A 16676-nucleotide genomic window follows, 5' to 3' on the forward strand; every position below is an offset into this window, starting at 1 on the left:
CATTGTGACTTGTTGAGTTACGAGCAGTAATTTTGAATTTTCTGTAGATCTCCTCGTTTTTTAATCGATCACGCAGCAATACTTCGTGTATTGTTTGCACTATCAATGAGTGACCCTTATTAGGCTCATATCTCCAACCGATCTTTGGATCCAAGGGTGGCAACTGGCACGCACTGTTCGAAGAAATATGTCTTGAGGCACTAAGGCTTGGATTTTGGATGCGACGATATCACGAAGTTTCCCAAAATCTGCCTAGCCTAGAGCCCAGATAGAATTAAGAAAATTCTCTGGTACGCAGAGTGCCTCATGATGTTTTTCCTTTACCGTTTTGTCTTGAGGCACTAAGGAATTTTGGATAAAACGATATCGCGAAGTTTACCAAATGCTGCCTAGCCCATTTAGAGCCGAGACAGATTTAAGAAAAATCTCAGGTATACAGGTTACCTCATGATGTTTGACCTTCACCGTTTGAGATGTGATACTTAATTTTTAAAATGAAGCGAAAAATTGGAGGTGCATGCCTTGGGTCGAATCGAAGGCAGAGGTCATATTCACTAGGCCATCACGGCTCAGTTACACTTAGAGTTAGGTTAGTTTTATAATATTGAAATAAATAGTACTTACAAATGGCTGAGCATAGTCATCCATGATGGAGCTGGACATGTCGTCGTCGTGCATGGTGCTACCGGGCGAGTACATGCTGAGGTCAGCGCCTTGCTGCAGCAGCGCGCTCTGGATCACCGAGGGGGGTAAGCTGTAGACAGAAATATGAAAATTAAATACTATTAAGGCATTCTTTAGTACAAAATTTTGCGGCCCTGGTGGGTTACATCCTGTGTCTAAAAAAGAACGATATCATTATCATAATGACCGTCAGGGGTTAAAATATTCAGTGCCATGAAACGTACTTTAGCAGTCAGTTGCGGTCATTTCTCGACTACCATTTTGGACTACGGTTGATATATTTGGCACTCGTATTAAAGAGTCCTTGATTATTTTGGTCACATTAACAGGAGAGAACGAGATAACATGGAGAAACTTATTATCATTGACAAAATGGAAGGAAAGAGACCTCGAGGACGTAGCCCGATGCGTTGGTTAAATCAAATCAGCACCAGTCTCAGTATACAAAATTCTACAAGTCACGAAAAGTCAGCCAAACGGAAAACAACTCAAAAATGATTATCAGTAATGAGGAATACGAGGATCTAAATATCCAAAGCTATCAATAATTTTACCTAAACATCGGAAAAAAGTTAAAAATTCCACTAACCCAAAACTCATCTCTTGCTCCTTCCTCTCATGCTTTCTCTTATGAGTGAAGATCTGACTGCTGGAGTGCAGCACGTAGTTGCAGTGAGGCCTGATGCAGTGGATGTGGTTGCAGGTGCGGCTGAACCGGCAGTCGCGGTAGGGGCAGGCCTCGTTCTTCATGTACTTCTTGAAGCCGTCCTTGGACAAGGCCTCGTCCTTGATGTGGTAGGTTTTGTGCTTTTCTAGAAAGAAACAGAATTTATCTATATTAATATAGAAAGGTAAATTTTGTGAGGTAAGGTTAATCTCAAAATATACTGAATGAAATATGACAATTCTTTTACCAAAGGAAGAGTTCATCTAAATTGAATTTAATATTATAGAGTTAACATTTGTGAGGTAACTTCTGAATCTATTTAACTGAATTTGAAAATTCTTTTACCAAAAAATACACATTATTTGTTAGTGTTATAACCTTGCATATATATGCATGTTTTTATCTTCGTATCCCTACGGGAATGGAAACTAAATGTGTGAAATCTGCCAGTATTAATTATTTAACAAGTTCACATTCTAAAAAGTATTCTAGTTCTCTACTATAGATGATTACTAGTGCTACGTGATAACTGGCCATTCAAAATACTTCAATTACATTTCAGTTTTGTTCGTACAATTTTCCTGTGTTCTTCGAAATCATAAAATTTAAATGTTCAATTGGTTGAATTGCTTACTGTCGTGAATACTTATACAAGATCACATTCGCTCATTTTGCATGGTCATTCTTAGTCATATTGGAATGTTACTGTATTAAGGTAAATGTCATTTTTCAGAGATCTCTGATGCCTTATTTTCTAGATGTCCTTGTTCTATTGTCAATCGAAAGCTATTGATGTGTTGGTCGTAGCTTTTTGATGGAAGACCAATAACAAACAATAACCATTGGCTCAACATTCCACATCGGAAAACCTCGTAAACAAGGTTGAAGTATTTATATTTTAGTATCTTGAAATCGGTATTTTGATTATCAGCTAAATGATTTGTGTGCTACGCATGAATCACACTATAAATTACACAAATATTAAAGAATAAAGATGATGGTGATGATGATGATGATGATGATGATGATGAAAAGATGAATGTGCTTACCCATATCAGCTTTATTCTTAAACGTGTATGTACAGCCAGGCCTCCTGCAGTGGAAATGTGTGGTTCTTTGGCCAGCAAAGATGCAGTGAGGAGCTGAACAACTCTCAGTCGCACGGAACCTTTGGAACCCTTCCTGCAGGATAGCAGAGTCCTTGCGGTGGTAGTTCGCATGCATTTGAACATCTGACGTGGATATGTACACCTGGAAATTCGAAAATTAAAAACTTAATAAAATATTACAACAAGACTTATAGGAATAGTTAATGGAAAACCATTGTCAATAATAGAGCAGCACTTCCCAGGACATACAAAAAAGTCTTCCAACGAATTGCTCAAAAGTCAACCTGAGGCATAGTACTTTCTTGGAAGAGTAAGTTGCAAAAATCTCTAATACTACAATACTGCCTACTAGATACTTTGATATCTAACAACTTCTATTACAAAATACATTGAGATCTAAATATTATTCTACATTTCAGTGTGATGTTGCTAATCAAAAGCCTATTACAAATCCAAAATAAGAAGCAAGCGTACATTATAGACATAGATTTCACCTATATGGAAATGTTATGACAATAAAGCTCGCTCATGATAATATTATAGAAAATGTTCAAATTTAATAACAAATTGATATAAGTACTAAAATATTTAGAAATCAGTTTGTTGTATTTTATCTATATTTACAATAAACAAGTAAAAATACTGTAAATCAAAATCCAAATTTTTTATCTTAGCTTTGATTTCGGAAACTACTCAACAGATTTTCATGCGGTTTGAGGTTAAACAAATCAGAAATATTCAAGCTTTGTTTCATCAATATCGTGATATATATACGAGTAAGTAAAAAAAGTTATCCAAAAAACAATGAAACGGTGTTTTACTCGTTAAAAATTATTTTACCTTATCACAACCATCTTGTATGCAATGGTAGTGGGTTTGACTCCTGTTGTGAGGACAATCGCTGAAGCGCTCGGAACAGTCGTCCAGAGGAGAATATCTCATGAACCCATGCGCTAAGGACTCGTCACGTTTCTTGTGCCACTGAAAGAAATAATATAAGCTTTTGTTTAATTCCCCTGTTGTTTGATAATGTTAATATTATGTCTATGGAAGTCTTTCCTTTTCACCAGTCGAACCTATTAAGCATCGATTGGATACAGAAGTTTTGACACCTTTTTAGCGCAAAGGATCAGTCTGGCTGTCCATCGCAAAAATTTAGCCAGTATTCTTGCCATTCCAAGTGAGTATGATTTGTTCACTATTAGGATAAATTAACTAAGTCTAAGCTACAATGGTTCTAATTCCACAGTTGCTTACTGCACCTATTGTAGGAGCAAAAACTTTAGTTTTCATAAAACGACAAAAGTCTCTTAGACCATTTGGACGTACTTTTTGAGCAAGATAAGTGAAAATGGCATATATTTTTATTCACGTCCGCGACTTCATTACCTTTAGACCTCCTTAATCCCTCTTGCAAAATCCTAAAAATTTCTTGCCAAATTTCATCTTTGATTACGTCAACCGGTTTCGTGATGACCCTTTCGCTTTTATATTAAACAGAAGATTGTGTTGTGTAAATGTGAATTTACCTTAAAATGCCTGATCATCTCCTCCTTCTTGCAGAAGACCCTGGCAGTGCAGTCCATGCAGTGGAAGTGCTCCCGGTAGCCCAAGTCCTTGCAGTACGAAGAACCGCATTCCAGAGTTGAACTGTACCTACAAATAATTGCAGTGAAACGGTTAAAAATATAAATAACAAGCGCGGCTTCGTCAACCCTTAGATTTCCTTAACCCTTCCATGATGCAAAACGTCTAATAATAGCAGACGTCTAATAACTATAAACTACCTCTACTGCTTTACTGGTCTTCTATCTTATAAGAAAGAAAATATTTCATAGCCCAACCCAGGATTCGAAACCAGGACCTTGTGATCAAAAACCAGCTAACCAATAGATCAACAAGGCAACTTAAACTAAAATACACTGTCATAATTATGAAAACTGTTACACGTCAGATATACACTATCTGACGTCACGCGGTTTCACCCGCTTGATTCCCGTTCCCGCAGGAATACGGGAATTATATAGCCTTCCTATAGCCTTCCTCGATAAATGGACTATCTAACACTGAAATAATTTTTCAAATCGGACCAGTAGTTCCTGAGATTAGCGCGTTCAATCAAACAAACAAAGAAACAAACAAACTCTTTAGCTTTATAATATTAGTATAGATTAAAGCTTAATTTCATAAGGAATTCAATCATAAAAAGCTTCTTCGTAAAATTAAATTTCACATGAAGCACATCATCTTTAATTTGGATACTTTCTCTGCAATAATCTCATAATTTGTTGTATTCTAGAAAAAGTAGAAAGTTATCCATCAAACTAATACCTAACCTAGACGCATTCATACATTAAGTAGGCGTGCTTGATCTATTCAATTAAAGTATCCCATACAAAACTAGGATGTAACCGTAGAATAAATGGAGGATTATGTAAATGTTATAAAAGTATTTTTTAATACTATTAAAGGAGGATTATCTCTGACACTAAATCGTTTACCTTTTGACGTATCTGGAGTAATCCACGGTCGTTTGCATAGAGTTCTTGCGCGCCTGATCCAAGTGATTTAAGGCTGACAGCAGACCTAAACAAAAAATAATGGCTTAGTACAAAAACTCACTATAAAAAAAGAAAAAATATGTTAAAGATCAAATTCTAAGGGTCGCTAGAGAGAAGCTGCCACAAGGCTAAGTGTCTGATGATTTGGGATTTCTAATCATCATCATTAACAATCCATATTCGGCTCACTGTTGAGCACAAGTCCCCTGACAGAATGAGAGGAGTTAGGCTAAGAGTCCACCAAGATTCGGTGCACCAGTGCGAATTGGTAGACTTCGCACACGTAGAATTAAGAAAATTATCAGGTATACAGGTTTGTTTTCCATTACCGTTTGAGACACGTGATATTTAATTTCTTAAAATGCTCATGACTGAATAGTTAGATGTTTATGCCCCGGACCGGACTCCTTTTCTCATGACATCCCGCAGAGAAGATCAACAAAGAATATTTTATGTTTGATAATAGATAATTTGGATCTTAAAAACCTACTATCTCCCAAAACCACCAAGTTCCAAGCTTTCTACTTGCCTAACATAATTAGAGCATAATCTGACAAAGTTTCAGATTTTATAAAATGTGGAATATCTAGCCCCACAAGCTTAGTCCGTGCGTATTATGCTAATAGTGGCAACAACAATAAGCGAGCGATACATTCAACCGTTCCTTTTCCTCAAAAGTTATTCTTTTGTTTGGAACAGCCAAATCACCTCGATGCATCATATTCAAAACGAACAATGTACTGTTTTCATCGTGTAGGAAATATTTAATAACTTCCAAGTCGGTATCATTCAAATCACAGACGTTTGCTTTAGTATTAGTGCGCTTGTGCACTACACACGACTTAAATTCCGACTTTTGAAATATCTCATTTTCAACTGTACACAAAATCACTAAAAATATTCATTTGTTTTAATTTTGATTGAAATAAATGTTCTGAATTGAAAATTCGTTGATTTTTAATAATCGTCGACTCTAACGCCGATTTGGAGGGTAGGATTAGATAAATGGAGAATTAGTGAATCCCAAAAAGTACAGGATTTAAAAAACGGGAATCTCAGAAATATATAAAGAATTTGGGTATTTGGGAAATTACAGAGTAAAGAATTATAAAACTACTGTTGTTTGTACTATTGTTGTACAGACACTGGCTACTGGCTACTGGCTGGTGGGAGGCTTCGGCCGTGGCTAGTTACCACCCTACCGCCAAAGACGCACCGCCAAGCGATTTAGCGTTCCGGTACGATGCCGTATAGAAACCGAAAGGGGTGTGGATTTTCATCTTCCTCCTAACAAGTTAGCCCGCTTCCATCTTAGACTGCATCATCACTTACCATCAGGTGAGATTGTAGTCAAGGGCTAACTTGTAAAGAATAATAAAAAAAAAGACATGCTGTCATAAGGATAGGGTATTTATTGACTGTATGTAACTTTTAGATATTAATAAATTTATTTTCTTGCTTTCTTTCTTCTTATTTCTTAAAAAGCAATGCTAAGGAATAATTGTAATAATTGCTGAATAAGAAGGCATGTCTGTGCGTATTGTCTCGGTTTTATATCGGATGTAGTGCACAACCGATCGCAAGCGTGAAGCGGCGTACTTTTTTAGTTCAAAAGAACTTAAACTAGCTCGTAGAACCGGCCCCTCCCCACATCAAGTTTTGGAGTATCAAATAAATTATTATGGTAATTAATCAATGTTTTCTCCAAGTCACTCTGGGCCATGCCATTGTGAGTGATCGTTGACTCGTCTACATACATTACATCACAAATCCGTTTTTGTGTATCAACGTTTTTGGAATGGCAGCCGATTTTATCAGTTAATAAAAAATCTGTATCTATTAGTATTGATACAGTTACTTGATCTAACTTTTTGAACTATATCATTCGATTTGTTTCTTACACAGTCATTGCGAAATGAATTAATAGATTCTGAAGGCTCCTCGTAATTTCTTATTGTTTGAAGTTTTCACAATTCCTTTTAGTGTTACAATTGTAAGTTGCGTATTTCACAATCGTTAATAGAATTAAATCGATAATTATATTTGTGATCTTATCGATGTATAACACTTTAAGTGCTAATATAATGGCCTACAAAATGATGTTAATATGAGTATATATTTCTCTATAGAAAATTAATGGTGTAATGACAGATTTGGTAAGATTTTTGGTAAAAAATCTGTGGTGGCAAAAAATGGTCTCCAAAAATTTAAAATTGAACTACCGATGACGATTGACTTATATGATTGATGAGGATTAAAACAAAGTAGTTTAGAAGACATAGTTAGTACCACGTTGGTTACCTAACATACGTTATACATATTAAACAATATATTATAAACGATTGTGTTGGATTACTTTAAATAAGAATGGATACATTCTCATTCTTTGCAAACGTCGCTTTGCTGTATAGTAAATTTGAATTACCAGTTTTACTACAATTGAAATATGTCGAAACCCACACCTCCGTAATTTTTTTAACTGTTAGAAAGAACCCTTAGAAAGAGTTTGAATCTTTCCTCTAGCTCGAATCATATTCATCTCCGAGTATCAAGCACACATTTATTTTGTAAAAATAGTTCAAAATATTATTCTAATGAATATTAATATAATTAATATTATTATTAATATTAATATAACTATGATTGCACAAAATATAAAATTAAAATAAAAAAGAAAACTAGACAACTGAATACAAAAATGCCTCAATAGACACTGACAACACTTCTTCAATTGCTCCTAATATTCTGTTTCATAAGTAATAAGGCTTAATCGTGTTATGTTTACGAATGTGAATCAACTTGTGTGTTGTATTGATGTATCGATGTTAGAGAAAACTATTTATTTTCCTAAACCTTCGACCAAGGCTCTTATTACTCCAACTCTAAAAGTATCAATATTGAAAAGAAGTAAGAAAATCATATAAATTACTCGATCATCGATCATAGTTCCCAAAACCATCGATTCAAGCGACTAGCGAGTACCAACCTCGTGCTAAGGGCACGCAACAGTTTTGCAAGACGAATTAATACCTATATTTATGTAGATTAGCGCTCAAGACACAATGGCCGCTAACATACGGACTGATAATTCGTGCGTTACATAACACGCGTGTAATAATAGACGCGAGAGAGCAGGTTATTACAAATGAGGGAGAGATCTCTCTTGTTCTTAAGTTTCGGTACTTGCGGTGTTTTTCCATTGTACATATTATATACGTCGCGTCACGTTAGTGAAACGTTTTAGTTTTTTTTTTCGGTGATAATTCTCTTAATAACAGCTGTTATATTCACGTAACTATGATCTGTTTTGTATTGTTTTGTCAATTAAGTAATATATACATTTTTAAAAAACTAATTTGTTGATATCTGTCTATTTGTATTTTATTGTGGACAAATTAATCAGTTCGTTGTCGTGAGTGTTAAAATATTTAATTGATCATACGATTGATACAATTAAAAAATAGTTATGGTTAATATAAGTAACTTAAAATTTAAAGTTACGAGGTTTCTAAACGTGACTTGGTCCGAGTTGGTAGGCCCAATACAAACTTAGTCACTTATTCTTTGTCTATACTTAGTGGTAATAAATACTTCGTGGTATTAGTTGCATGGTTAGTTCTAGATTCTGAGTTATCTGAGTTATCTAAGATTACTTCTATTGTAACCATGACAATTCCAAAAATCAAATTGGTTGACTTAACATACCAGTTGATTTATTTCATCCGGCAAAATAATTGGACGCTACATGACGATGTATAACGGAAACGTGGTCGTAATAGTTCACGATTTTGTAAGTGATTGTGCGAAAAACGATATAGAAAACGTAAGTTTAGTATATTGTTACGTCTGTCCGTGTGTGAAGAGTATTTATTGCTTTTAATCCGTGGATTTGATTGGAGATATGGGGGATATAATGTGGATTTTTTGAAACAATGGGGTCTTTGTTTACGGACCTCCTCGTGGATGAGATCGTATTCATTACGTTTCCGCTGTAGCATGAGAGAGTGATAGTGACGAATGTATAAACCGAAATTTAGTAATCATCATCATCAAAATCTTTACATGGCCCACTGTAGGGAAAGCTACTTCATGGGAGAGGGTTTATGGAGTTTAAACCCGCCAGGCTGTATGGAGTTTAAACGTCAATGGGGGTTGACATATAGAGTGGTAATAAATATTATATTTGCCTCTTTAACGATCACATTTTTTGTAAATCTCAAAGATGTTAATGATAATGATTAGTACAGACGGCTTAACGTGCTCTCCGTGGTACAGAGATACCATAAAATCGGAAGAAATTATTACTCAAAATACATTATTACGTTATAAATGGGATCTAAATTCTTCACTACTTCTGCTGCCTTGGTACTTTATTTTTGGTTTCAGCGTTATCTTACTATTGCTGCCAGTTCAGTTTACTAACCAGCGTAAAAGAACTTCGTTCTACAAAATTTCAGTATGTCGAGATTAGCATACGAACCTAAGATCTCGTGAAGCCAAATAACCAAGTGATAATTATCAAAGTTTTATTTTTAATATTGATAATTTGAGGTTCTTAAATGTTTAAATTTCGTCATATAATTTTCTATATCGTTTATATAACCTATGCCAGTCGGGCTAATGTTACAATTCTTTGAAATCTCATTCATTAAAATCGGTACATAGATACATATATATAAAGATACTACCAAAATCATTACCCTTCATTTTGACTTCGCCGTAATCGGGTAAAAAGGTTTTGAAACAAAAATCAGTTTGCACAATGCGAAAGTGCTTGCCAATGGCACGGCGGGCGTAAATGCAAAATGATCTACACACCTTCAAGCGTGCCGCCTTCTTTGTTTACGAGGCACGCCCTCTTCTAGCTCATTCCATGGCTTTAAAGTGTATTTTTGTCATACATTTACGTGTTACATGAATACTTATATGCTGCATTAATTATGCTGATAATGTTAAAGTTATCCTGATGGCCATAGAAATTCTTAAATGAAAGAAGCCCATAAAGATTCTGATTTGATTTTTCAATCACTCAGGCGATTTTTTGTTGAAATTTTGTGCATTCATGATACTGACAATGATAAAGTTAGTCTGATATGTCAAAATACGGCTAAAAGAATTCTTAAATGAAAGTCCTTGGAGCTAATTAGCTCATCGAGTAGAGGCATATTTCCGCACAAGTTTTCCAGTTCTGGAAATCGAATCCATAGCAGAGGATGCAGAAGTAGGGACACTACCCACTATGCCACACGACCTACATTTTAATGATGCTTATAACGATTGCACTAGTCTTAATAAGTCAGAAGACGCCCATAGAAACTGTATCGAAGAAGGTGAGTTGAGATTCATTTATTTTTGCAAACACCTAGGTGGTTCTAGTTAAGATATTAAGCGATAATTTTTGTTTACAAACTAATGTTAACTAACTCTACACTGGTAGACAACAAAACAATCGCATATATTCTTATTTTTTATGAATTTGGTTTAGATGATGACGAAAAGTTAATTATTGCGAACCCACAAAAACGACGACGAACACAAAACATAATAGGACAGACGTAAATTACACCAAAATAAAATTAAACGAACCCAAAGATTGGAACTCTCAAATCGTAAAACACGAATCAAAAACCTCAGAACCATAAAATCGTCGAGAACCCAAAAACAAAACTCCCATACACGAAAATATCATAAACGAAATCCATCAAGCGTAAAGAAATTCCGGCAACTTTAAACCAATTCTGTTCTTTACGAACGTCTAATTTTCTCAAATGTAAATTCACATCATCTCATTTTGACGGCTGCCACGATATAAAATAAGATCGCTTTCAGATAGACAGCTCGGCCGCGCGATTCTATCGTGCCGGTAAATCGCCTTTTTAATTTACACTCTATAGTCTGTTTCGTAATTTTTATAGGTTTCAAAATGTAACAAATAGAACTTTTCGTTTATATTTAGAAAAAATAAAAAAATGGCTTAAAAATATTGACAACGTGTGTTTTACAATAATTATTTAGTTTTTCAATAACTAATGATGGCTTAGTTATTGAAAAACGTTTAAGCCAATTTTTTATCTAAATCTAAACGGAAAGTTGGTTTCTAAAAGGGGATAAGTAGGACTCTAAAGAATTATTGAGATTTTTAACTTTCCAATCGTAATTCTTTAGTTTATGGTATGATGTTGTTTACTTAAAACTAGTAATACATTTGATTTACTTTTAGTTTTAACATATTTTAATATTAAATATTAATTATTGACATTTAGAATATTACAATGCATCAGCAGAATAGTAGTAGAAGTAGTTAGCTTAGTAGCGATTTAGAATTTTTTAATGCTAGTGTTAGTCGCGCGTTAATTCACCATTATGACAGAGGTCTTAGCCTATGGGGGAAAACAAAAAAAAAAGACAATGGTGAACTCGAAACCACATCAGATAATGTTGGACATAATACACATTTATACTAAGGTGGTTTTTTAGGAAATTTCGTAAGATATTGTGCCGGTCCATTCAACCGAAACAATGGGGTCCTCATAATGTACAACATAATGGGTTTTTGAATTCACTCATTGGAACCATACGTTGTGATCGAAAGTTTTTAAGGCGTACCATACATCATAATTTCATAGATCGTTTTTGTTGGGAACGCTACACGAAAATTATTGGAAAATTTTTAATCTGTATAAGGACAGGCATTTTGTTACGAACAATGAAGTTGATAATGAGAAATTAAATCGATATTTTATCAACAATTTTGCGGGCCTTACATGAGTGGAATAAGGACATGAAGGTGAGAACCAAACTAGCTAAGATTTCAGCGCTTTACAAATAATATTATTACAAAGGTAAGGTTAAATTTAATACTCAGCTTTAGGACTTTTAATATTGCTCTCAGAATTCAAATAATTTCGAAGATTTTATCTGTTATAGCAATTTCAATATACAATTTGAAAAATATCAATATACACGAGAATTACGCTAAATTTTTGATAAATTTGTGTGTTTGTATACTTAATACTGCAACCATTGAATCGTTATGTTAACTCCTAGATTACCATACAAGCTACTTTTTGTGCCATTTAATTACACGGTTTCCGCGGGATTTGTGAAAATCACAATGTGTAAAATCGTGGGATTTGCGGAAGTCGCTTCTTTGGATGAGTACTAAGCGGTTTGGTTCCTCATTCCTTATACGCATTGCAAATATATGAAATGCCCTTCCAGCTTCTAGTTCCTAGTTTTTCCTAGCACCTATAACATGGGTATTTTTAAGTCAAGAGTGAACAGGCATCTTCTTGGCTAGCGCGTTACTCCAAAGGCTGCATTAGCATTATATCAAAAATAGCATGTAAATAGTATGAGGTTGTGGAATGTACAGATACCCTTAACTTAGCATCTGATTCGAAGAAACGGGTGTGCCCACAAACCAACCGATCGATACTTTTCTAAACGGCTACCGGTTTCAAAGTCTTTATTTTAATACAATGCTTCAATCAATATCCGATTGAAAGTTACAAATGATTTCGTTTGACCCGTTTGAACCTTTTTGGCGTTCCGTAACTACGTCCTGTTGTGATGAAACGTTATGTTTATAATAATTAGCTGATTATATCGACTCAGTGGTACAAGAACTACATATTTATGTTATATTGTTGCTTCTTTCTTTTCTTCTATTTTAATTTCTAAGTGTCTATTTTTGCTATCTTTGTAGTCTAGCTAACCTATTCACTAATTTGGTATTTATTAAACACCTATTAAAATAAACATCAAATCAACAGGTAATGTCATCTAAAAGGGCAGCGGATGACATCTGTTACATAGAATCTCAATTTCCTAATGTCAACTAAAATACGTCAAAAATAGGGACTTAACCTGCTAGTCCTAATCTGTAATTTAGTTCTAATGCATTACTTTTTATCTCGAAAAAATATAAAGGTTTCGAGTGTTTTGTGAAAAGATAACACGAAATTCATAGATAATTAAAACTCATCAGTAACAATTGTCATACCTACTTAATTACCAAATCTTGTGTTTACGTGTTTGTAGGTTATTAAGTAGTCATATTTTATGTAAATACTACTATTTATAGAACTACTATAAATTAACGATATATATTTATTTAAATCGATTCGTTGGACTTTGGACGATGTTTTCTAGGAAATAAATCACTTTTAGAGGATAAATCTTTCAAACAAAATTGAGTTCAGCAAATAGAATATCGCGGGTATATTCGGTTGCCCAATCACCAATTCGGAATAGAGTATGCGATTGACTGTACGATAAACGTTTGATGGATTTACTGTACCCAATTTAATCAGTTCGAGATAATTTGTCAGACTTCTTTTTTTTTTTGGTTGCGTTAACTTGAGCTCCTGTTTCACGTCTGTATGATTATTGAAGTAATTATTAAAATTTTGATTGCGTCAACTAACTACTTTTACGATTGCAAAGTTATGTGTAAGATAAATGATAGTATTGTAAGTAAGCCGTCGTTTTGCAGTTTCATCTTTATATTCGTCGTTCCCGTTTCAGTAAGTTATATGGAGATAAAATATAGCCTATTTTACTCGGTGTGTAGCTTTTTACTGGTGAAATCATTTTTTGGAAGGGGACAGTTTTTTATTTTTTTTATTTTTAATAAACAAGCGTTTAGCTGCAATCATGCCTGATGGTAAGCGATGATGCAGCCTATGGTGGAACGCGCTTGCCTAGAAGATGCCTATTCACTCTTGACTTGAAGATAACCATATTGTAGGTGGTGGAGAAAACAGTGATTTAATCGTGAAAGCGTAATAAACAAACAAAATCACATTCACATTTGTAATTACAGTTAGGATACTTATGTCAATTAACTTAAATATTAACCACAGAACATAGAAAACGCTAAAGCAGACGCTTTAGTAGTTTTAACAAAGTATTTATATGTAAAAATACTGATAGAGTTCTTTGTATTGTAGAACAAAAGAATAATTTCTACAATGCTGCTTCTGATGGATTTGATTTAGATGGTTTTCTATTAAATACTTCTTTGAAATAAATTTTGTTGATATTTTGAAATAATATTATGAGAGTTTAAACAAGATCTCAAATATAAAACTTCTTTTCTAAGTAAATTATTATTAAATATACGTGTGTAATTGAAAAGAAGTTTGTTCGTACATCGCAATATATTCCCATGTCATTTAACGATATGACACAAAAATTACTATCTGTAATCCGTTCCTGACATTCAACGGAGTGAAAAATGGATAAATGTCAGTACCGTCGAAACATCTTGAGCTAAATCTCTCATTCTTTTCCTTCTAACTGTATTTTAGATAAACACATTTTAAAGGTCGCCATATACGTGTACGCCGGTTTCTGTTAACAATCTCATCGATATCCAAAATCATTGAAGCAAATGTTTGACTAGAAATGATTTCTCTATCATCTACTAGTAAACGATCGACTTCGTTTTTACAATGTGACTTTTGCTAATGAAAAGCTAAAATTTTTACCATTAAAATTATCAACGAATCCAATAATAATATCTATTTTGTTTTCTTTGTTATTGTTTTTGTTTTGTGCAATAAAGTATAAATAAAATAAAATAAATAAAAACTATTTTTTTTTTGTCGAATTCGGTAGACATAGTCGCATAGATTTATCAGTTTTTTGCGGAGAATAGTAAAATTAATCAACTATTACATACACATCAAAAGTATTTTGTTAGTGTATTAAATTTTTTTGTTTTTATGCCTGAAGTAACAGATAATGAGGTAATACTGCTTGTCAATTTTGGTTGATTGGTTTTTTACGGTACATATTAAAATTAGGTATTTTGTTAGTTATGTTTGTTGTTTTTGTGTCATCCTCAGTCACAATGAAATAATACAGTTCTAATAAGAGCACGTTTATTTCCCCCTGCCCATCTACAATCTGATTATTATCATCGAGTTCAATAACTGCATCATCAATTCTTCGCATCCGCGCTCGGTCTTCCATCTCAATTGACATTTATTCCCTGCAAGTATCTCTAAAATGTAAATGCGGTTATACGCACCAACCCACAACTACCCAACATTACCCACCCCAAACACAATATCCACCTCTATTCCAAAGCAATAAGAATCAAATGCATCATTTCCAACTGCATCATCATCGTGTCTTTCACCACGTACGTCTGTTGTAACTTGATACATTGTAATGATTGGTTTATTAAGAGCATGTATAGAAACGAGGGTTCACGCTACGTTGGTGTGGTGGTATAGTAAATTTCATAGCGCTATGAAAGAGGCAATGAGGCGGGGCGATAGGTGTACGTACGGACAAAGATCTGGCTATTGACACACAGTATAACCACCTACTTTGGGTTTATTAATGAACTTATGTGCGCATGTTAATAACTACTTTTCAACTGACTGATGACTGCGTTGGAATTTATTCTTATTATCAACAAAAAGGTCTGCCAGACTCATATTTCTAAGAAAACTGGAATTCGATAACATCTTGTATAATAAATTCTTTTATTTGAAGGCTTTTATATGCTAGGGCTTTTGAAAAGTCAAGTCTGCGAATCTACAACCAGTTTGGAAAACAGATTCGGTCTAGACCGGCTGTTTTGGGTTTTGAGTTTTACAATCTGTAATCAACAAATCAGATAGGCTTGCTATCAAGTTTTGTGTGTAAAGTAAAAACGATAGATTCCGTGGTTATTAAAAAAACATTAATTTTATAATCTTAACCATTTAAAACTAAAGAAAAGTCTAAAACTACCTTTGAAATTGACAATTGCTTTCTACCATCATCATCATTATCAGCCTATTTTAGTTGTAGCTATAGAATTAGGCCTCAGATGAAGGGTTAAATGATTGTTTGTTTCTATTGCATTTTGTATTACGTTTAATTGTACAATACAGAACTCTATCTGCCTTTTTACATATAAATACTCAGTTGCACCACCAAAAGCGACAGCTTTATCGTTTTTTATGCTTTATGATTGAAATTTAAGGGTTAAGCCTCAGGTGAAGGATTATAGAGCTTATATCCACCACGCTGCTTCAATGATTTCTGTGCTCTGCTCAAAATATGATATTTCATACAAAGAGTACATTGAAACCATGCAAGAAGTTAACAAAGAAAACAATGATCCATAGGGTACGCTTATTATAAATTTAAAACAATTACTGCCCCCGACTTAATTCAATTGACATTAATAAAACAAAAATGGATTCCACTTGAGACTGCGGCGTATCTGGAATCTCGATGTACACGGAACAAAACAAAACGAAAAATCACCCGCAGATATTATTGATGATAAAGATTACAAAGGAAAACGAGTAAAAGAAGTACTGCACTGTGTGCCTGCAATAATCAGACTTACCTCATTTTAGAAAGGCAAATAACTGTCAGTTTATGCTTCTAACATAGATAAGTACGGCCTATACGATAACAGTTTTTTTAAATGTATCAAAATACTTGGACCTTGGTCATGAAATTACTGCCATGTGGAATGTTGAGTCAACTATTATTGTTTTGATAGTTGTGGTCCAATGGTCTTATAGCGAAAAGCTTCGAGCAACATCTTATAAAGCTTTCGCTTAACTGTTGGATCAAGAGTCGGATACAGAAGGTAGTGATTCTTGAGACAACGCGTAGCTTTGGTAAATAGCATGTTTC

At 34.1% G+C, this 16676-nt stretch overlaps 1 protein-coding gene across 6 annotated transcripts in view; it reads right to left on the reverse strand.

The window, feature by feature from the left end:
- The window catches only part of LOC112047366 (uncharacterized), a 147415-nt gene that overhangs the window by 10642 nt on the left and 120097 nt on the right, over positions 1–16676 (reverse strand). For all 6 annotated transcript variants that reach the window (XM_052889224.1, XM_024084477.2, XM_024084476.2 and 3 more), the window contains 6 exons: positions 4962–5046; positions 3990–4116; positions 3301–3441; positions 2401–2602; positions 1274–1496; positions 625–754 (listed from right to left, as the gene is read on the reverse strand). In XM_052889224.1, the coding sequence (XP_052745184.1) occupies positions 625–754; positions 1274–1496; positions 2401–2602; positions 3301–3441; positions 3990–4116; positions 4962–5046 (908 nt within the window). The remainder of the gene's footprint in view (positions 1–624; positions 755–1273; positions 1497–2400; positions 2603–3300; positions 3442–3989; positions 4117–4961; positions 5047–16676) is intronic.

The sequence above is a fragment of the Bicyclus anynana genome, chromosome 25 (assembly GCF_947172395.1).
Source record: "Bicyclus anynana chromosome 25, ilBicAnyn1.1, whole genome shotgun sequence".
Taxonomy (NCBI): domain Eukaryota; kingdom Metazoa; phylum Arthropoda; class Insecta; order Lepidoptera; family Nymphalidae; genus Bicyclus; species Bicyclus anynana.